The 23846-nt window shown below is 32.4% G+C and overlaps 3 protein-coding genes across 3 annotated transcripts; 2 read left to right on the top strand and 1 right to left on the bottom strand.

Annotated features, from left to right (window-relative positions):
• The first annotated feature begins 936 nt into the window (after positions 1 to 936).
• LOC142530174 (chaperone protein dnaJ 72-like) lies at positions 937 to 4092 on the top strand. Its single transcript, XM_075635973.1, has 3 exons — positions 937 to 1510; positions 3636 to 3705; positions 3830 to 4092. Exons 1-3 carry the CDS (start codon positions 1098 to 1100, stop codon positions 3893 to 3895), a joined length of 549 nt encoding a protein of 182 aa, XP_075492088.1. The 5' UTR covers positions 937 to 1097; the 3' UTR covers positions 3896 to 4092.
• A 668-nt stretch (positions 4093 to 4760) lies between these two features.
• On the bottom strand, positions 4761 to 6500 carry LOC142530169 (presenilin-like protein At1g08700). The gene has a single exon (XM_075635967.1). The coding sequence runs from the start codon at positions 6372 to 6374 to the stop codon at positions 4893 to 4895; it is 1482 nt and encodes a 493-aa protein (XP_075492082.1). The 5' UTR covers positions 6375 to 6500; the 3' UTR covers positions 4761 to 4892.
• A 13534-nt stretch (positions 6501 to 20034) lies between these two features.
• LOC142537486 (protein DETOXIFICATION 24-like) lies at positions 20035 to 21725 on the top strand (the record flags this gene model as incomplete). The annotated part of the gene is made up of 7 exons (XM_075642996.1): positions 20035 to 20165; positions 20253 to 20339; positions 20422 to 20478; positions 20582 to 20814; positions 20995 to 21119; positions 21439 to 21525; positions 21614 to 21725. Coding segments are annotated over 7 exons (801 nt in total), but the record flags the coding sequence as incomplete, so codon positions are not given.
• Positions 21726 to 23846: the final 2121 nt, after the last annotated feature.

Consider the following 23846-nt stretch of genomic DNA (forward strand, 5'->3'; position numbering starts at 1 on the left):
TTCTACTTTTTCTGCACTTATGATTCATGATTACGATTTTACGTTAAAAGATTTTAAGACCATTTATTTATGCTTTAGAGTGGTTTTTGAGAGGATGATGCATTTTACGTTTATTGTTTTTTAGGCTTAGTAAAACATTTGACTATTTCCTTTGGATTTTTTAAATACTAGTTGGTTGATGTTTATTTTAAAATGGACAAAATATTTTATAAAAATATTGCATCTGTTCGGCCTTCATGTTAGGTTTTAAAAAAAAAATTCTTAGTACTTTCAAAGAAATAAAAAAGGCAGACGTTTCACTGTCACTATAAAATCGTCGCAATATTTTAAATAACGACGATTTTAACGCGACGGTTTTTGAACCATCGTGAGTAGGGATGTAAACGAACCAAACCGTTTGTGAGATATTCGAAGCTCGATTCGATAAAAGCTCGTTTGAGCTCGTTTAATGAGGCTCGTTAAAATAAACAAATCAAACTCAAGCTTTACAGTATTCGGCTCGTTAGCTCGTGAACATGTTCGTTGGTAAGTTCATGAGTAATCTTTTAGATGAAAAAATAATAGTTTTGATATTTGATTTATTGATTTTACATATTATTTTTGAAATATATATAAAAATCTATTAAATTTATTTATTAAAATAAATTTACAAATTTTAACAAGAATAATATATTTTTCTTTAAATATATAATTTATTTTTTAATTAATTTAATGAAAATTTAAATGTATAATTCATATTTATTAAGTTTGTTTAGGCTCGATAAAGGCTTGAATAAGCTCGTGAGCCATGCATACATTCGTTAAATAAAGCTCGAACTCGGCTCGATTATAAACGAACCAAGCTAAAACATTCAAGAGTTCGGCTCGGCTCGACTCGACTCGACTACATCCCTAATCGTGAGCACATATTTTTTCTGTAGTGCTAGTTAGGACTTACGAGTAAATATATACCGATTTATCAAAATTCGAAGCAAGAGAAAATACGGCTCTAGCACCGCCACGCCGCCCGCTATGCCACCTCTTCTATTCATCCTATTCCACAAAACCAGCCTTCGTTTTCTTCAGCAATATCGAAAACCCATGTCCAATTAACCCATATGGATCATTATCAGGTCTTGGGTCTAAGGAAAAGTGCGAGCAAAGAAGAGATAAAGCAAGCTTTTCGCAATTTGGCGATGCAATTTCACCCGGACAAACATTCTCAATCCTCCCAGCATTCGAGAGACTCCGCCACCTTCAAATTCAAGCAGATTTCGGAGGCGTATGAGACTCTCATTGACGATCGCAAGCGCGCAGATTATAATATTAGCAGAAGTGCTTATGGCGCGGCGCAGAATAAAAGATACGACTATGCTTACGACAGAGGCGCCGCCCGAAATTCATATGGGAATGCTTATGGGTACAGTGGATCGGCGAGTAGAGGCGCTGGTGATTTTACCTTTGCCAAATTTGAGATGGGTCTTCGGTATCTCACCACCAGGAGTTTTCTCCTCAATGCAACTTTTGCAGGGTAATTTTCTTTTTATCTTTTTGATTTGATGCAGTTCAAATTGAGTGTGTTTCATTGAAATTTTGATTAGTCTAGCAAAATGTTTTTGGTGTTTCTGTAAATTACGCGTTGATATGTAGATTAGCATAACGATTTTGTGGCGATAGAGCTAAATTATTTTACCTGATTAATAATTTCGATCAAAATCACGAGCAAGAAAACCCAGCTTGATGTGAGCCTGGAGTGGACTTAAAATGATAAAATTTCAAATTTCTTATTTTCCCCAAAATATGTTTGTCCAAATTTTGTTGCTTCACCTTTGCAGTGATTATTGTCGTGATCCATCTTGATTAGTGAAATTTTCGTCTGGATTCATCATTATTATCATCTTATGTTGATATTCAAAGAACATGGAAGGCTGTCTGGAAGGGCAGTAGAACCATGAATCGGTGCAAGAAAAAGAACTTAAGGAATTATGCCTTCTCTTATGCATAAATGACTTCTAGGCTAGAGGAAGATTTGATGGGAACATGGTAGCTTCAATAATTTGCATGGATATCGCACAAGTTAAGTTCAAGGGTCAAGATTGGCACTCCTTGAAGTGAAGTGCATTAAATCATAATATTCTAAATCCAAATATCCGAAGCAAAATTCATGAGACATCATGCAATAATTGCTGACTGAACTATTGAGAAATATTATGAAAAAAGACTACGTTGGATTTTGCGATGAATTCATAGTTCCTTCGTGTATAGGAATCTTGAGCTTTGTACTTCATTAACAGGAAAAAATTATCAGATATCTTCCAATTATTGCTTAAATGAACTATTGAGAAATACCATGAATAAATGTTAGGTTTTATTTCGCTTTGGGTTCATAATTCCGTCATTTACGTGGCATCTAAATATCTAAAGGCAGGTTCAAGACTTGTTGAGACTAGACATGTCCGATGTAGGCTGTGCATTTTAGGCTCTTCATAACTATGATTGCACAGTCGTAGTATAGGAGAAACGCTGAATACACAATGGACCCTTCATGTTGATGGAGTCAAATGTATCTCAAGTTTTATGCAAGTCAAAACCCAAGTGAAAAGTAAACTGATTAGGATATTTGGAATTTTTTAAACAATATAAGAATTACAAAGTCTACCACTCGCTAAAAAGTTGAAGAACAGGTAAAACTATGGAAAGGTAATGACATTTATATTAGTTGCCCAAAAATAATAAACAAAATTCTTTGGGATAGGGTGATTGAAATTGGAGGTGGTTTATGTGAATTCAAAATGGGTAGAATTTGACCATATGCTGTTTCTTTTCTAATCCACTTCCCAGTCACTCGTGAAGTGTATGTTCCTTGGTCGATGGTTGTCCTGCAATCTACTTTGTGAAAAAATTCTTTTTTTCCCACTGTTATTGGATCTTTTACTGTCCTTATGCTGTAGAAGTCTATTTAAGTTACATGGACACAGAAAATTAGTTTTCGTGACCATTTTTCTTGGATTTGAAGGTAAAACAATGCAACACCAGATTAACTTTTGAATGGTGATTCCAGTATTTTTGTTATGGTTACGATAATCGTCATGTACATTTTTAAGTTTATATCTGATACTCATGGAAAATTTAGGGTCCGATTCCAGCAAGCGTCACTAGTACAGACGCAGGGTTTTGAAATGGTCCTGAGCCTGAAATCACGAAGAAGACCGTTAGGAGGGGGCCATGAGGGTGTCCTGGCGTAGCCCCTCCGACGCTCAAGTCAGTGACTGAGGATATACTGGGGGAGCAGCTAACGGTGCTGCTGAAAACAATATATTGAATGAATTAACTGAACACTCAAACCTGGTATTTATAGGAGAATACCTGGGCCCTTGATGGGCCTGTTTTCCATTTGGGCTTGGGATGGGCCAGAGGTAGTGGCCCATCCATGGGGTATCAATATCCATTCAACTTTTTCTACAAGCAGTTCACATGTTTGTTCGTAGTTTTGGACTGGTAATTGCTACTATTTAGAATAATCAAAGACATAAAAAATATTCATCAAATCTGAATGCATAATATACATGTGTTTGTGTTTGTGTTTGTGTTTGTGTGTGTGTGTGGGGTGATAATCCTTGCGGAAGGACTTTGGCTAATGTTTCTCTTTGTTACAGTATTTTGTTAAGTGGAATGTATATTGTTGATACGGGCGGTGAGACACTATGGAAAATGCACAATCCTGGGGTTAGTTATTTTCTCTGTTCTTGTTTAGATTGAATTCTGTCAATAATAGTTCTGTGAATTAAAGCCTCTATAATGGCAGCAATTTATTTCCAATACATATTAAATTGTCTTATATAATATGTAGAAATCTTTTGAAGAAGCCATGGAGTCTGTAAAAAAAGCCAAAACGGTGGAGGATGACACTTACTAAGCTCCCTTCAAGTGTTGTTTTTCAATACCAAGACCTTGAAGTTCGTCAATCAACTCTGGAATAAAAATTTATGCAAGATACCATCGAGAAAGTGTGTATGTAATTATGTAAATACTGTTTGTAATAAATAATTATGTACACATTTTATGCTTATAACAAGCTGCAATTCTTGAATATATGAATATTTATAACCTTAATGCGGGTTGTGAAGGTAAAAATGGTAAGACTTTCTTTAGTTACCAGTATATGTTCAAAAAATTTATGATTCCATCACCTGATACAATGACAAATGATACATGGACCATGCCCATTAATCCTACGTGTATTTCGTGATCCAGTGACAAATTATGCACAGGAAACTATCCATCTAAAGATCCACACTAACTACTATATGAAGAAGTAACGATCTTGAATGCCAATTATGTGTTGCCAGAAAATAACTTTGGATTCAAAATGATGGCTCCAAATGTAAGATGTAGGATTGTTGTATAAAAGATATAACTGATGCCGATAACTGGATGAAATCACATAGCAAATATCGGTCCCCACGTGGTTTCAATCACTGTACCGATATGTAACTTGATAATTTTACTAATATGTAACTTGGGGGAATCAAATGTAAGACCTTAATGTCGAAATGCCGATTGTAGTAACGAATGTATGCGCTGTCGTGTATCACTAAGTATAAGTTGTGATAAAGGAGACAACTCCATACCACATATATCAAGTTTATTCATATGCTAGTTTCAATAGAACACGTTAAGGAACAAATGGCAACGCAATAACGTATGAAACTCGAGTTGTAACTTCTCCACACAAACAAGGCTAGTATTAACCATATTGAGAGAGAGAGTAGCCAGAGAAATGAAGTCAAGTGAAGTGTATAAAGAATCCTTTCACTCCAAGACCATGGATTACATGTTGAATCATGACATATTTTCAAGAAATCTATCAAAAAAAGGCAAAATTTTGTCCATTTCACTAACATACTGCCATTTTAGAACATCATCAAATTAGTAGAAGCCCCAACAACAAATGGCTCCATCAAGAGTCTGGTCAAGAAGTAAAACATCACTCCCAAAGTAATCGAAATCGGAAGTGCAGGTAAAGCATGGCGAAAAACAGCCAACAATATGAGAGTGCACCCTAGTCCCGATATGATCGCAAGATAACATGCATAAACGGTCATCAAATCATACAAAGCCGCCCTTCCCACAAGCACACTATAGAAAATGAAGTCCCCCATACCAAGCTTTATCCCCCTTTCAGTCAATTCTTTCCTCTCCGCCCTATCCCTACCATTCATTCGTAGAGGATTATTAATAAGACCAACATTATTGCCACTGCTAGTATAATTACGGGGCGACTGGCTCTCCCTGGAAACTCCATCACCCATTAAAGGGAAATTTTCGCCTAAATCTTCCCTCTCCTCCTCAATCTCACCAAGATTAGCTCTCTCGGCTGTAATGACCTCTATCGAGTGATCCCTTTCTTGAGTACTACTTATATTTAAAACTCTATTTCTCATCAATGGAAAAGTCTCCCCCCCATCTTCCCTGTCCTCATCAATCTCATTTCCATCAATAGACCTCTCGATTCCCATTATCTCAATAGAGTACTCACTCTCCCGAGTCTCTGTATGATTCTCGTTCTCTCTATTCGTCAACAACACTTGCAGCTCCACCGCATTCCTATTGTTATCATCACCGTTCGATTCCAGCCCTGCTGCTGCTGCTACCAAAAACCCCAAACTTGAGTCCCGAGACCCATGACTCCGACCTACGTTTGGCCTTGATTCATATACCAATGCTGGCAACTCCTCGTCCCTACTCGAGGCTAACTCCACCAACAACTTCAATGGTCCCCCGGGGACTAAAACTGCCACTAAATCGTATAATGCTAATGCAACCAACACAACCCAAGTAGTCCATTCAGGTAATCGGGTGAACCATGCGGCAACAATGATACCCAACAACACCAAATTACTCTGCTTCACAATTATCGGAACCCCATTTGAGAAAACAGAAATCGTGCCCAGAATCGTAAAATTAAACAGCAAAATGCAAAAAGTGACCGCGTCAACGGGTATGTTGAATCGCTGGATGATTGAAATCAATATGGAGCTGCCCATGGATGAGAAAATCATGAAGACGGAGAAGCGCGTGTAGTGCACGAGAAAGTTGGTGAACCGGTAGTAGAAGAGGAGAACGAGAAGGAATGTGACGATGGTGATGATGAGGACGAAAACGACGGCGTTTAGGATAGCGCCCTCAAGTTTTTGAACTGAGGAGTCGGAAGGGGACTCGACGTAGACTAAATTGGCGGCGGTGCGAAAAGTGGAGGCCCCAGCGGAGGTTGTGGCTGATGGATTGTAGACGGTGTAGACTAGGAGGACGACAAGGAACATGCAGACGGAGACTGGAGACATAACGCCGATGATTTCATGCCCGATCGTTTCCAAGATGCTGCCGCTCTCCATTTCCGGAGGCGCATACGGCGGAGCTGTGAAGGTCTTCGATCTGCCGTTCAGGTGGGAAAAAAATGGGAGGTCTATGTTTCAGGGTTTTTTTTTTTTTTTGAAGAATTCAGTGTCCATTTTGGAAGGGGTAAATTGTAAAGTAAATAGTAACATAATACTACTTTACTAATTTACCTAATATGTGGTAATAGTTTATTTTAGTATCAGCCTTTTAATAAATGGATAAATAAGATTAAAATTCGGTAATATTTGGAGAAAAATATATTTGTTCATGATTTATTTAAGATTTAATATCCATCTGTTTTTTTTTTTTTTGTTCTAATACCTTACTAAATTCCAAATTACTTTTTGGAGTCTTTCATCTGTTTTGTCATTTTTACCCGTTTTGAATTAATAAAAAAATTTCTAAATCCATAATTTATTTGGTCACCTTCCCCTTTCTCCTTCTCCTTCCCGCTTATTTTTTCTTTTATGAGAACTCACGTTTGTTTCTTCAAATTCTTACTCGTCATTATTTCTGAAACCCTTTTCTGTTTTCCATCGGCACAATTTTAGGGTTGCGAAAACCATTTTACGCATTAGAAGCTTGAATCTCGCCAGTTTAGTGCCCGAAAATAAACCATCCAGTTTAGTGCCCCCAAAAATCCATTGGCCCCAAAAAAAAAAAACATCGGAAGTGAAAGAGTTGACGAGGACATCAAGCAAAGTCAGGGCTGCAATTTGCGCAAGGAAGCTTGAATTTACGACAGAGAATTTGCTCAGACAAACACTATTTGCGCAAAGAAGGTTGAACAAGATAATATGCTTGATTAAATCTAATTTATGGTTATTTTTTTGTTAATAAATTTTAGTGCATTATTGTGAAATTGAATTTTAGTGCATTATTCTGAAATTGATTTTTTTTTTATCGAATGCTAACATTAATGTCCATGATTTTGGGAACAAGTTTGGTTTGACAAAATGTGTTAGTTTAGAGAATAAGCTTGGAATGATAGTTATGTGAGATTAGTTTCCACATGTGAGAATGAGTTTGTTTTGGTTTGTTTTCACAGAATGTGTTTGGTTTGGTGATAGAATGAGATAGTTATGTGAGATTATTTTCCGCATGTAAGATCATTATCATGTTTCCGCATGTAAGATCATTATCTAATTTCGTGAGATATTTATGTGAGATTAATTGTTCATGTTTGTACCAACTTATTTGTCTAATTTTGTGAGTTATTCGTGTCAATATATTGTGACATTTTTTGAGTTATTATTCGTGTCTAACATTGTAATTATTTTTATGTAGATTAGAATGACAAAGAGTAAAAAGAAGACTAAACAAAATACGCCTGATAATGATGGAGATATTAGACCAACTGTAAAAGAAGGTTACTTAAGGTGTTTTCCAACAAAATTTTATCCGTGATGGAGCCATTTGTTCCCAAATTGGGCGAATTACAATTAAAGATGACAGAGACTTCACCTCTTGCACCTTGGTTGAAGATCCAAAAGCTTTCTATAAGCACTTCAAGAGTCCATTCAATGCTTAAACGCTTTGAAGTAGAGACCTGCAGCATTTGTTTTGGAAGCAATACCATGGTGTCATTCACTTCTAGGGATTTATCTATCATTATATGGTTGTCGAGCGTTGGTCATGACACGGATAGAGGCGTGTGCGCGGCTACGCCAGATCAAACGCAACCGCGCTCGTAGATTGGCAAGACATGGACAGAGACGCGTGCGCGGCTGCGCCAGATCACGTGCAGTCGCGCGCGCAAGGCTAAAAAAAATTCCAAAAACATGCGCGCAGTGGCGCCGGTTCTCGCAAACGGCGCATGAGAAGTACATAATTTGAGTTTGCAAATACTTGATTTAGTAAATGAGATACTCATTGAAAGACCTCGATTTTTTTTACACTAATCATAAACTCGAAAATACTAACTAAATAAAATAACTTAACATGATCAACAATCATAATAATTTAACATATCATAAATCATAATTATTTAACAACTAAAATCTCGAGTGCATAAAATAAATCTTAAATCATCAACTAACCAAAATTCCTATCTCGACCTTTGAAAAGATCAACTAATAATAAAATAAAGCATAAAAATATCTCTAATAAAATCATTAACATAATCTTTAAATCATTTATCTAACAAGCTAGTGCGAAAACATAAAGGCACTCGGATGCGTACTGCTGCACTCAATCCACTCAATCGTCAGCGCCTCCCATAAATTATCAAATCATGCATTATACAAACCTAGTGAGTCTAAAGACTCAACACGTTCTAAACATGGATAGCAAACAATACATATACAATCACATGCATTAAAAATCATACTTTTATTTAAAATAATCTTTTGAACATAAATAAATAATTTAAAATCATTTAAACATAATTAAATCATAAATCGTAAAATCATTTAAAAATAACTTTTGAGCAAAAATAAATTTTTTAAAATAGTTTTAAGCATAAATAACTCATTTTAAAAAATAGCTTAATCATCATCATGAATCATATATCATAAAATCATTTTAATCACTAAGCTTTCAATCATATATCATTTTGGGTGAAGTTTGATCCTTGAAAGTGACTATCTTTTATCCTTCGGTCGACTGATCAGTCTTCAGCTCCACATGGCCCATGAGAGTGTGCACTAGGCTCCACTGTAGAAATACGCTCGTCGGGATCTCTCTGGAGCCTTGGCCCGTAAACATGGTCCCTCTGGGGTCTTGGCCGGTATATGGGGTCCCTCTGGGGCCTTGGCCCTCGTGTCATCCCCACAAAATTGTAAGTTCATCGTTCTCATATAAAAGGATCCCCCACAAATCATATATCATATGTCACTAGGGATGGCAATTTTTCCCACGGTTTCGGGGCTCCGCGGGGAAAACCCGAAATGGGACGGGTTCGGGGATATGTTAATGGGTTTGGTTTCGGGTTCGGGGATTTTTAAAAATCCCCGAAATATATTGGGACGGGTTTGGGAATCCTATCCCCATACCAAACCCTCCCAAACCCACCCCGATAACATATATATATACATATACAGTTATATATATTTATATATATATAAATACAGTAATATATATATATTATATAAAAAAGTATATACAGTAATATATATATATAAATTATATACAGTAATATATATATATATATATTATATAAAAATATAATACTTATATATATATATATATAAATACAATAATATATTCGGGTATTTCAAACGGGTTCGGGACGGGAACGGGGATTTTATCCCCGCGGGTTCGGGGACGGGGATTCCCCGATTAGGTAGATCAGGGGATGGGTGCGGGGATGGGAGCGGGGATATAATTAGGGGACGGGGATGGGGATGGCAAATCCGCTCCCGCCCCGTCCCATTGTCATCCCTATATGTCATGGTCAATTCACATATCTCAAAATATTTTTTTTTCTTTTAAAATAATAAAATAGCATAACTTTCCAAAAATAGCATTTTAAACAGTATAAATTGCACAGCTTTACAATAAATCGTAAAATAACATATTATCATCAAAATCATCATTTTAAATCATAAAATATCATTTTACAAGCATTATGATTCTTCGGGACGCTGCCAAGCTTTTTCATATTTTTCTAGTGTAAAATTATCGTTTTGCCACTGGACGTAAAAATTCTCGAATTTATCTTTTTCTTATTTTTAATGACATGGGGTTATTCTCAATAATTATTTAAACTTAAATATAATTTTCATAATTTTATAAAGCTTAAACTAGGCTTTTCAATTACTTTTTTAATTAACGTTTCGTGAGACGATTAAATCTCGGATAAATCCAAAACGCATTATTTTGATCCCAAATTTAAAAAATAACATTTTTATTATTTATTCTACCCTTGTGAGCCATGAACCACACCCGTGGACCCATGTTCCAATTTAATTCTTTTAATTCGAAATAATGACCCATGATCGAACCACCTGAGCCAACTCCCAAAATACTCGAGCCACGCCCGAGCCACCTCAAGCCAAACTCTAGCCAACCCACCTAGGCACCATACTGACCAGCCCTGGCCCATATAACAGGACCCTAACCCACGCATAAGCCTCCTGGAACCAGACCCGAAACTGCACTCTTATAAAGCTCACGCTAGTAGACTCCTAGTCAACCTAGGTCACCTCCAGCCGAGCCTCCACCGAGCCCACCTGACCTTGACCATCACGAAGTGTTGGTATTTCTATGGAAGATGCATTTAGATGACATATTCATCTGATTTAATATTTTTTTTGGTAAAAAAAAAAATCAAATTCCCAACTAAGCATAGAAATTTTCAAGTACTTAGCTTTGCTTGAGAAGTACCTAATTTGATATTGCAAATACTTGATTTGGTACATGAGATACTCATATTATGTACTAGAATACTGGATATTCGAGTAGGCAACGTAAATTCAATCATTGTTGGTTTTTCCATAGAAATTTCATTAGGATACTTATTCATGTCATTAAAATAAATAAATATAGTTCATTACTCATAATGGACTAAGAGTAAGTTGTTTGTAGATCAAAATAAACACTTACCCTTAAAATACTCCAAATGAGTAAGTAAATATGGGATGTTTGAGCGATCACCATAAATTCAATCATCGTTGATATTTCCATGGGAAATGAATTGTGATGCATTTTCCATGTGTTTGAAATTTTAAAATAACATGATTCGTCACTCATCATTAAATAAGAATGAGTACTTATTTCGATCTACCAAATACCTAATTTGTAAATACTCCAAATGAGTAAGTAAAAATGTGATGTTTGTGTGATCACCATAAATTCAATCATCGTTAGTATTTCCATGGGAAATGAATTGTGATGCATTTTCCATATATTTGAAATTTTTAAAAAACATGGTTAATCACTCATCATTAAATAAGAATAACTACTTATTTCGATCTACCAAATACCTATTTAAGAGTTCCAAATACTTGATTTGGGGTCTTAAATACTCCAAATGAGTAAGTAAAAATGTGATGTTTGAGCAATCACCGTAAATTCAATCATCTTTGGTATTTTCATGGGAAATGAATTGTGATGCATTTTCCATGTATTTGGAATTTTAAAAAAATATGGTTTATCACTCATCATTAAATAAGAATAACTACTTATTTCGATCTACCAAATACCTATTTTGGAGTTCCAAATACTTGATTTGAGGCCTTAAATACTCCAAATGAGTCGGTAAAAAAGTCATGTTTGAGCGATCACCATAAATTCAATCATCGTTGGTATTCCATGGGAAATGAATTGTGATGCATTTTCCATGCATTTGAAATTTTAAAAAAATATGGTTCATCACTTATCATTAAATAAGAATAACTACTTATTTCGATATACCAAATAATTAATTTGGAGTTCCGAATACTTGATTTGGGGCCTTAAATACTCCAAATGAGTAAGTAAAAATGTGATGTTTTTTTTGGGAGTTTCCATGCTTAATTAGGAATTTGTTTTTTTTGTTAAATGAAATGAAATGAACATGTCATCCAAATGCATCTTCCATAGAAATGCCAACACTTGGTGAATTTACATTGCCTACTCGAATATCCAGTGTGTTATTACATATTATGAGTATCTCATATACCAAATCAAGTATTTGGAAACTGAAATGAGATACTTCTTAAATAAAAATAAGTACTTTAAAATGTTTCATGCTTAATTGGAAATTTTTTTTTAAAAAAAAATTTAAATGAAATGATTATGTTATCGAAATGCATTTTCCATGGAAATACCAACGCTTGGTGAACTTACATGGCCTATTCGAATATCCAATATTTTATTACATATTATGAGTATCTAATATACTAAATCAAGTATTTGGAAACTAAATTGATGTATTTCTCAAGTAAAACTAAGTACTTTAAAATGTTTCATGCTTAATTGGGAATTTGTTTTTTTTTTTTTAAATTAAATGAAAATAACATGTCATCCAAATGCATCTTCCATTGAAATGCCAACATTTGGTGAACATACATTTCCTACTCGAATATCTAGTATTTTATTACATATGAGTATTTCATGTACCAAATCAAGTATTTGGAAACTGAAATGATGTACTTCTTAAATAAAACTAAGTACTTTAAAATGTTCCATGCTTAATTGGGAATCTGTTTTTTTTAAATTTTTTTTAATAAAATGAACATGTCATCCAAATGCATCTTCCATGGAAATGACAACATTTGGTGAACTTACATTGCCTACTCGAATATCCAATATTTTATTACATATTATGAGTATCTCATATACCAATCAAGTATTTAGAAACTGAAATGAGGTACTTCTCAAGTAAAATTAAGTACTTTAAAATGTTCCATGCTTACTTGAGAATTTGTTTTTTTTTTAATGAAATGAACATGTCATCCAAATGCATCTTCCATGGAAATGTCAACATTTAGTGAACTTACATTGCCTACTCAAATATCCAATATTTTATTACATATTATGAGTATCTAATATACTAAATCAAGTATTTGGAAACTAAATTGATGAATTTTCTCAAGTAAAACTGAAGTACTTTAAAATGTTTAATGCTTACTTGGGAATTTGTTTTTTTTTTTAAAAAAAGATTAAATGAAATGAACATGTCATCCAAATGCATCTTTCATTGAAATACCAACACTTGGTGAACTAACATTGACTACTCGAATATCCAGTATTTTATTACATATTATGAGTATCTTATATACCAAATCAAGTATTTAGAAACTGAATTGAGGTATTTCTCAAGTAAAACTAAGTATTTAAAATGTTCCATGCTAAATTGGGAATTTGTTTTTTTAAAACAAAAATTAAATAAAATGAACATGTAATCCAAATGTATCTTCCATGGAAATACCAACACTTGGTGAACTTACATTGCCTACTCGAACATCCAGTATTTTATTACATATTATGAGTATCTCATATACCAAATCAAGAATTTGGAAACTGAATTGAGGTATTTCTCAAGTAAAACTAAGTATTTTAAAATGTTTCATGCTTAGTTGGGAATTTATTTTTTTTTTAAAAAAATTTACATGAAATTAACATGTCATCCAAATATATCTTCCATGAAAATACTAACACTTGGTAAACTTACATTGCCTATCCAATTTTTTATTACATATTATGAGTATCTCATATACCAAATCAAGTATTTGGAAACTGGAATGAAGTATTTCTCAAAAAAAAAAAAAAAATAAGTACTTTAAAATGTTTCATGCTTACTTGGGAGTTTGTTTGTTTTTTTTTTTAAATATTATATGGAAACACTAACCATAACTGATTTTTTTTAATACAAAAAATTGATATTTCAATTTATAATAATAAGTAACGCCAAATTTGGGTATTGCTTAGATGAAAAATAAGTACTGACAGCTTAAAAGTAAGTGTTTTTTTGCAAACAATTCCTGGAAAATTTTGCTAGAGATTATTTGTAATGATAACAAACCACAAAAACCACAACATATATAGAACTATAAGTGAACACAACAGTTTAATAATTAATATATAAACACTTCATAATGCATCTACAAATTGCAATTGCACACACAAAATCCAATGTTTTGTTCAACGAAATAAAGTTTTTCAATCTCACTCAAGCAATTGAGTTTGATAGCAACACACTAGTTTTCTTGATTACAAACCCAAAAATATTCATATAATGCCATCACATCTTGTACGCCTTTTGTCTGCAAGAAATTAAAAAAAAAAACTAAGATATCTATTTGGAATTTTTAAAATAAATGACATTACAATAAAATTAAGATAATTGAGTGAAATGAGATAGTATTAATGTCTATGTCAATCAAGCCAATTATGGCACTGGTTCTTTGCATGTTCGTCTATTATGCCCTTGCCCATGACATCTCTCACACGTTGTTCAGCTTGAAAAGGTATTTTCTTAGTCCTTCTATGTGCTGGCTGGCTATGGGTTGTAAGAGCATAAATGGTATGTCCATCATTGAGACAACCCTCAGTCATGTCATATGTTGGAATTGGATTAATGATTCTTTTATAAGCTTGTAGGTACATGTCCATCTTAAAATATCCATCACAGAATTGATAAACTGACAAAGACTTTGATTCTATGCAGAGCAAGCATGCTTGCACGGTAGCCTATAGATATGCCAATATCGACATGAACAATGACATGAATTCAAATCCACTGAAAAACTTTTGTCCCCATCTATGACTTCAAACAGAGCTCCACATGACTTGTGCACCTTTAAGGTTCGAGATTGATTGTATGCAAGTGATACGTCCTTCTCCTTTCTTGGACTTAGTTCTCCTGTCATCTCCAATGTTTTTTCTCATCTTTTGTGCATCGTGGTCATTATTTGAATGCATATATTATCTATCATACCCATAGGTAGATATCGTGCAGGTTTTACCCAATTGTTCCAGTTTTCAACAATATTATTGTTAATGACACCTCATCTCTCACCCACAAACATAGAATTGACCCAATTTTCTGGGGACACACTCACAAGAAACTCCTGGGCAAGCGGCATCGAATTGATTATGCTTTTGATATGTTGCGAAAACTCGTGTCTTGATGAGGTTTATGAAGCTTTCTTCAGAACATAAGACCAATGTTCTTTGTAATTGAGAGGATACTTACGCAATACCTACAACAATTAATTTTATAATTATTAAAGATAATAACCAAATGATAACAATAAACAAAAACAAATGGCTAAAATATTGAAAAATCAACATAAGACAAACCTGCTTGACAAAGTTAACGACTAGATGTTTTCAACAATAAGAATGATGACTACCAGGGAACATAGACTGAAAATATTTGATCAGTCCAAGATGTCGGTCATAGAAAAAAGTGTAGCTACGGAATATCATGATGTATTGGGATGCCAAGACATGTTTTAGAATCGTTTTCTGCATCAACAACTGCATATGCAAATGTAAAAATATCATCATTCGCATCCTTTGCCACAGCGACTAATAAACATCCTTTGTACTTGTTCTTAATGTGAGTTCCATCCAAAAATATTAATGGCCGATAGCCACTAATAAAACCAACAAGACATGCGTGAAAATATATGAATAACCGTCTAAATTTGTTTGTCGTTGAATCAATTTCACATTCAACAAAACTCCCGAGATTTGTTTCTTTAACATCATGACAATACCATTGTAATTTATCATACGACCTCTTATCATTTCCATGAATATCATCATGCATCCCCAAAAAAAATAAATAATAAAAAAATAAAAAACTTTATGATACTCAAGTTCTACTCCATAATCTCTTTCAATGTACATCATCATTGTACATGGGTGATATGATGGCTCTTCCCTTTACTTCTCTTTCACAACGTTAGCTACCCAGGATGAATCAGGGAGTGTATTGGTTATAGACTTTTAATGACTTTTATGGAGTTTAAAAGTCTAGAGGTATTCAAACTAGACTTTTATATACTCAATAAAAGTTTAGTGGTATTCAATGTAAACTTTTGTAGAATTTTAAAAGTCATGTGATATTCAAACTTGACTTTTAAAAATTCTACAAAAGTCTATAGGTATTCAAAATGTCAATAGACTTTTAATGACTCTATGGGATTCTATTAAGTACAAGAATTATAGTCTAAGGTACAACAATAAAATGTTAACAAAAGTCTTTGATTCAACCTAAAGATTTGGATGTACATTTAATTGAGAAATCTCCCAAATTCAATACAAACTTTCATTCTTTTCTCATCTATTTATTTTTTCTTTTATTTGTACTTTTTAAAAACATAATTAAAATTTATTTTTTTTATTAATTATTATATAATTTTTTTTTAATTATTTTCTTTGATTTTAGTTAATCTATATATTAAATTATTGTATAAGCAAATTCATACCGATACTATACCAAAATTTTCGGTATACCGAACCAAAAAAACCTTATATTTTAAAAAAAATTTATAATTTATTGTTTTAAAATATTATATATTTTAAAATTTTTGTATATTTTTCCGGTATTTCGGTATATACCAAAATTTTCAAATTGGATATCGTTATCGTAACGAAAAATTCGGTATTGTTACCGTACCGTATCGAAATCTTCGGTATACTTAAAATTCGGTAAATTCAATATTTTTTTGTTATGGTAATCTCGGTATACCGAAAATTCGGTATTTTTCCCACCCCTAACAGGGCTTGTATTGGCATGTGCTATATTACACAATTTTCTTTGAAAGAAGTGTCAATTTGATGAATTTCAAATTGAACTAGATAATGAAGCTCAATTGTCTTCATCAGCACAAGTTTATGAAGGTGACGACTTTGATCAGTTATTTAATACTCAAAAACAACAACGAGCAAATGCTAATGCATGGAGGGATATCATAGCCAATGGAATATAGAACGATGTTGATCAAATTGTCAGTAATGATTAGATTTTTTTTATAAAAGACTACTCATTATTTTGAGTGTTCTTTTAATAAAATTTTATTATGAACTTATAAAAATATTATTCATTAATATGTTGAGTTGACATAAAGAATTGAAATTTTGATTTCAATAAATTGGATAGTTCATTTGTCGTTTTTCACAAATTAAATTGATTTAACTTTTAAGTAAGTAAAATTTATTTACATTCATAAATAAAAATAATAAATTAAAATTGAAGAGGTTATCTATGTCCAATAATTATTTTAAAAAAATTAATAAAAAATAAATCACAATTATAAACTACAAAATTCACATAATTCTATGAAAAAGTTTACAAAAGTCTACAAAAATCTTGAAAAAAAGTATATAAGAGTCTATGAAATTTGTTTTACAATTCTATGAGATTCCATAAAAGTTAATTTAAAATCTATCAACTCCACAAAAGTCCATCATTTAAAAAAATCATTAAAAATCTTTGAAAGTATAGAATGAATACACCTCCCTCAGTTTTAGGGTGACCTCTAGTCCGCAAATTGTCATTCCCACAACTATGGCTTATGTTGCATTTTATTTTGCCGAATGAATTGTCCAATTTATGTTTGGAGACATAAATTTTCCACTCACAATTCTTTTTGCTGCAAACAACTAAGATCTTATAACTTTCATTTTTCCTGTAACTAAAATATCTTCTACTGGCAATAACATAGTTTTTAAGACAAATCCTGAATTCTGCTGCATCTTTAAATTTTTGGTCAACAACACGTATGCGATGAATCCAAGAATCAATAGAATTGGTTAAAGTGCAACGTCAAGCTCGTGGCCTCCGTTCGAACAAACTTCATCTTCGAAATCAAACCTAACCATTTTAATAAATCAATATAATACATGTTGAAACAAATCAATATTCTTTTACCTAATTTAACTTGAACTTTAAAATATAACACATTTTAAATATCATTAGTTAACTAATATATAATCAATAATGAAAAATAATAGTCAAGTACTGCACAGTAATAAAAAAACAAGCAAAAACTAATTTATCAACTTTGTAAATTCTGAAATTTGCACTCAAACAAAAACAACAATGCAAACAAAAAATAACAAAGTTACCACGCAACATTTATGTTGCCCGGGCTTTGATCATCTTTTGGAACTGCTCTCAATTTGATTATATTTAATTTCAAACAACTATGAAGGTTTATCATATTTCAGACATCATCATCTTCGTTCAGGTGTTACTGCAATATGCTCATGTGGTGTTATGTATTTCAATATCGTTAATTCAGAATTAATAGCCACACATTTTCATCATAAACTCTGGAATATCTCTGATAGAGTTGCACCATTAGGAATTGAAATCAAATAAAGACCATTGATGTAGCGACAACTTCCAAAAAATGAAAAATTTGTGCTCCCAGATCCGACTTCCATCAATAAATCGATCATGGAATATCTGAAATATTAAAATTTTCTTTTGTCAATTTAGTTGTAAAAAACAATGGACATACAAAAAAGAAAATGATTTCTACAATTTCTTAATTTTTATAATAACTCAAATAATGGGGATATTGAATTACATAAAATAAAATGACAACCAAACCAAATCGCCATTTGTGCTAAGGTAATATTGAGGAAGAAACTTTTTTTATTCACATTATATTTCAACAAAATCGTCCTAATATTTTGGTACTGATTTTAGAAAAATTTTACTGCAAAATCATCGTAATAATTCAACATTTTTTTTCAAATTATTTTTAATAAAAGGTAAGCGAAGTGATCACACAAAAAATTGTGCACAAAAGAAATCAAGTGACAAGCATAAAAAAAACATAAGATCGTTCAAATTAAATCAATATTAAAACAAACTCATAATCAATAAAAGCAGCATAATCAGTACTGCCAACCATGACTAGATTTGTGTTCACTACTCGAAAATTCAATATTTTCATACATATTTTGAGTATTCAAAGGACAAAAGCAAGTATCTGGAAACTGAGTCTGAAAATATCTCTATTCTAAATGGGAGAAAGAAATTTTATATGAACTTAATATCTATTAATAATTAATTTTTATTCCATCCGTCTCATCTCTCTTTGTCATCCCATTATTATCTATCATTAATATGGTAGAGATTTTCATGAATTTGACTGCCATGTATAAATTTAAGTAATTAAAATAATAAATAGTTTGATTGAGTTAAGTACACTATTAATGACTTTTTTAAACTAACATAAAAATGATTTAAATAACATCATGAATATGACGAATTGTAAAAAAATAAAAGTAAAATAGTAAGCTCACAAATGAAAGTCATATATTTAATAGATATTATTATTAATAGATAATATATTATTTAGGGATATTTTTTTAGCATCATATATCAAAATTGACTAAATGCTTAAATATTTGCATTGAAATCACTTACATAGAAACATTTTCTCTCAATCATATATCTATGTTAATGAGAAAAAGATGTTTTATATGATCTTAATATTTATTAATAATTTAATTTTTTTCAATCTCACTTTTCTCTATTTGTATTCCCAATATTACCTTAATATTCAGAATATTAACAATTTTTTTAATTTATAACATTATTATAGTAATTTTCTATGAATTTGATGTCAATGTTTAAATAATTAACGTAGAAAATAATTTAAAGAACCTCGTGAACATTACAAATTATAAAATAAACAAAATGATAAAATAATAAGTTTACAAATAAAAATTATATATTTATAATAGTAAATAGATGTTAGTAATATTAGTAATTTTTTTAAATATGTAACATGTAAACTAAATGAAATTCAAAAGTAAAATCAAATTAATAATTATCTTGATTGAATTAAGTACACTATTAATGATCATGTTAAATTAACATAGAAAATGACTTAAATAATCTCATGAACATAAGAAATTGTAAAATAAATGAAAGGGTAAAATAGTAAGCTCACAATTCAAATTCATATATTTATAAAGTATAGATATATTAGTAATATTAGCAATTTTTTTAAATATGTAACATGTAAATTAAATGAAATTCAAAAGTAAAATGAAATTAATAATTATCTTGATGGAATTAAGTACACTATTAATGATCATATTAAATTAACATAGAAAATGGCTTAAAGAAACTCATGAACATAAGAAATTCTAAAATAGTAAGCTCACAATTCAAACTCATATGAAAGGGTAAAATAGTAAGCTCACAATTAAACTCAGAAAAATTTTTAATAATTCCGCAAATTTTCAAATACGAAATACGGGCCTCGACAGTTTATATACATTTTTGGCGGTGGGTGTGGTGACTCATGGAAAGGATTCAATGTGGCTGCACTGAAGGATATTTTCCCGGTTGTGAAACTCTCGATTTCTTCTGGTCTTATGATTTGGTAAAATGTTTCCCTTCAATGTTCAGGTTACAGACTTAAGTGAATGGCGTATACTTGTATAATTGATCAAGGGTTATTATTGTATAGCTTGGAGTTGTGGTACTATGCCATTCTTGTCTTAGTGGCAGGATACATGAAAAATGCTGAAGTTTCCATTTCAGCCTTCTCTGTTTGGCAAGAATTTTATTCAGTTTTATCCTGTTTTGCCTTTAATGTAAAGATGGCCAGTATTGGCCACTAAAATCCTCGGACTCAGTATCAACATCACCGGCTGGGAATTCATGATATGCTTAGGACTACTTGGTGCGGCATGGTAAGAATTTGTTATGTATCTTACGTGCTTCAATTCAAATCCATATATTATCACTAAAATTTTGAACCTTTTGTTTGGCGAATGGCTTCTTTTGATGTTATAGCGAGCGGGTCGCAAATGAACTTGGCAGAGGAGATGCAAAAGCTGTTAGATTTTCAATCAAAGTCCTACTCTCCACTTCAGCTGCCTTAGGGATCCTCTTTTGGATTCTTTGCTTAGTGTTTGGCAAAAAAATTGGATACATGTTTAGCAACGATGAAAATGTTGCCCAGAGAGTGTCGGATCTCTCTGTTCTGCTCGCATTCTCCATGTTGTTCAATAGCATTTATCCAGTTTTCTCAGCTTTTTCTTATTTCAACTTCACTATCCGGATTGAAAGATTTCTCCATCTATGAATTGCTAAACCTTAGTTTTTAAGCTACGCTTTTGTGACTTGTAAATGTTTCAAGTAAATGAAATAAGTGAATTTCAAATCTGTATGTCATGCTTGAAAAATCCCGAATTTTGTCGTCGTCATCTCAGGTGTGGCTGTCGGAGCTGGTTTGCAAGCAACAGTGGCTATTATCAACGGAGTTTGCTTCTATCTGATCGGTCTACCAATCGGCCTGTTTCTTGGATATGTGACTGATCTTCAAGTAAAGGTAATACATGCGTTTCCTATACAACTAACTATATATATATAATATATATATATCATTTGATTCACTCAAGTTGCTAATTTAGAGAATATCTAACAAGTAACACAGTCTATAGCTGAATCGAAATGGGTAAATACTATAGATAAATCCCGACTCTTCCATCTGAGAGCTCGGATGATCACTAAGAAATTATTCAACTTTCAGCAATCAAGAACACAGGCACTATACCAAACCTCCTCTGTTAGCTTACAGAAATTCGGGTTTTCATATCTTGAATCATGACACCCGTACTTTTACTTGAAAAATGACGATGATCTAACAGGGACTTTGGATTGGATTGCTGTGTGGAGTTATCAGTCTGACACTTGCTCTGAGTTTCATGATGTGGAGAATTAGCTGGGATGAAGAGGTATTCGATCTTCGTTCGCCTGATGGATTAATTTATCTATCGTTTTCTTTCGTATTTATTTGGTCGGGACTAAAAACGGCCATAACAGGTATTGAAAGCTTCAGCACGGCTGAAAAGATGGTATTTGAAAACTCCTGATGAGGCTAATAAAGCGACTGATCCTGCCTAATTGAGTTCTAGCTCGGAACATGATACAGAGCGTGGGCAATTTCGTGTCTAATTCTTTTGAATGCAAAAAAAAAAAAAAAAAAAAAACCCATAATTCTTGTCTTTGATTTAAATTTTTTTTTTTTTCGTGTAATTTTGGTAGATTTGTATTCGGGATTTCTTTTAGTGACTCGTGAGAAACTATTGTATTTGCTCTCTCTTGCATTGAAACTATATTTATTTTTTGACAAGTGACAACTACTTACTATTAAAAATTCTCCACCCCATAAATTTTCCGACTCCATTCCTTACCACAAATGACGAGTTTCCGGTAGGGATGATGTTGGGAGAAATGTTAACATATAAGGTACAAAATTGGTCCCTAAAAATCTTTAGGGACATATATAATCGAGAATCCGTTGGTACTAAATGGATACTTGAATGAATTAAACCCATATTTAACTTTTGTTTCATTCTTTATGTTTCATTTAATCTACATCGTCTATTAGAGATAATAAATTCAATAATACATTGTCTATTTTTGATATAAAACATTTTAAATTTTCATATTTATAAACATGTCGTGTGACATTTTGAAATAAAAACGCAACTAATTCCACAATTAATAATAAATGGACAATCAAATCCACCTCCATTACTCTTGATGCAATGAATCCCCCAACCCCCAACATTTGTATTTTATTTGTGGAAGTAAAACAGGAGAATGTTATTATGTCTGTAGCATAGACATACCCGAGAGAGAAAAATAGGAGATGCATAACTTCGTTAAGCTAAATTTCAAGATTTCAAATGCGACACAATTTTTCGAATTGTTCTAATTGTTTAGAATAAGTATGAGCAAATCAAATTATTATAAAACATTGCTTTCAGCACAAAATATGGATTTTTAGCCGTGTTTGGACTTATTGAAAAATCCTAGACGAAAATCAAATTGTATCAAATATTTTCTTGTTTGATTTTGATCACATGATGAAAAATATCTTGATTCTTAGATCGAATTTGTTCTTCTTTTATTCTCTTGTTGTAATTAGCTATCTCTTGATCTCAGGTGCATCATCTTGAGATACAAATATGAAAATAAATTGTATAATTGTATACCGAGATTTACGTGAAAAACCCAAAAAAATTATTATGGTAAAAACTACGTGCAAGATGAAAGAATTCTACTATAATATTTTGTAATCACAACCTCCCACTGTACTTTCAAAGAAAACACACTTTCTTATTAAAGAAAAACAATACATCATAACTATTATAGAACTAATCACTCAAAGAAGTATGCTTATAAGATGAAAGTATGTCTTAAAGAGCCAAATGATGCATCAATTTATAGATGCATCATCTCATTGATTTTTCATTCGGATAACAAGATCCGAACTTTTCGTTGCCATAATTATGACAATTCATCAATACTATCTGTCGACTATCATCTTCCACCATCAACGCTGTCTGGAAACCATTCACATTATCACATTTGGAGATTTGACTGAAAATCAAATATATCCCAACATATATTTTCAATCTTGTCATTCTCTGCTTCTTACGTTTTTGAAAGGCCACTTGAAGAGATTTAATCTTTAAGATCTCCATGAAAAAATATCGTTTTCACATATAGCTGTTTTAGATATATGTCAAACACCGCAAACGATGCCAACACTATTCTAACCGTTGTAAGCTGAACCATAAGAGAAAATATCTCATTAAAGTCAATGTCAGAGCATACATTTTTACCACCAATCTAGCATGTTTCACTTGGTTATTGCAATCACGCTTGATCTTATAGACTCATATGTTATCAATGGCTTTCCTCCATCGTGGTAGTATCACAAGATCCTAAGTTTTATTCATATCTAGTGACCACAATTCTTCTTGCATTGCTATCATCCACAAGGATATTTGATTTTTTTTTTTAATTTCAGTAAATTTGCAAAAACGTTTGCGATAAATTGAACTGTTAGATTGACCTGAAATTTGGTGAGTGCGTCTGAAATGGGATCAAATAAATTATGAACGGTGAAGATTGATGATGGAGTTAATTTGAATCAATGTATGGACGAAGAATAGAAGCTGTCCATTTTCTCTGCAGTTTGCTTGCGGAGGTCGGTGATGTGATTGTAACTATTGAATTAGGCTGAAATTTGGGACAGCATATT

Source organism: Primulina tabacum, chromosome 2 (assembly GCF_025594145.1).
Source record: "Primulina tabacum isolate GXHZ01 chromosome 2, ASM2559414v2, whole genome shotgun sequence".
NCBI classification, from domain to species: Eukaryota; Viridiplantae; Streptophyta; class Magnoliopsida; order Lamiales; family Gesneriaceae; genus Primulina; species Primulina tabacum.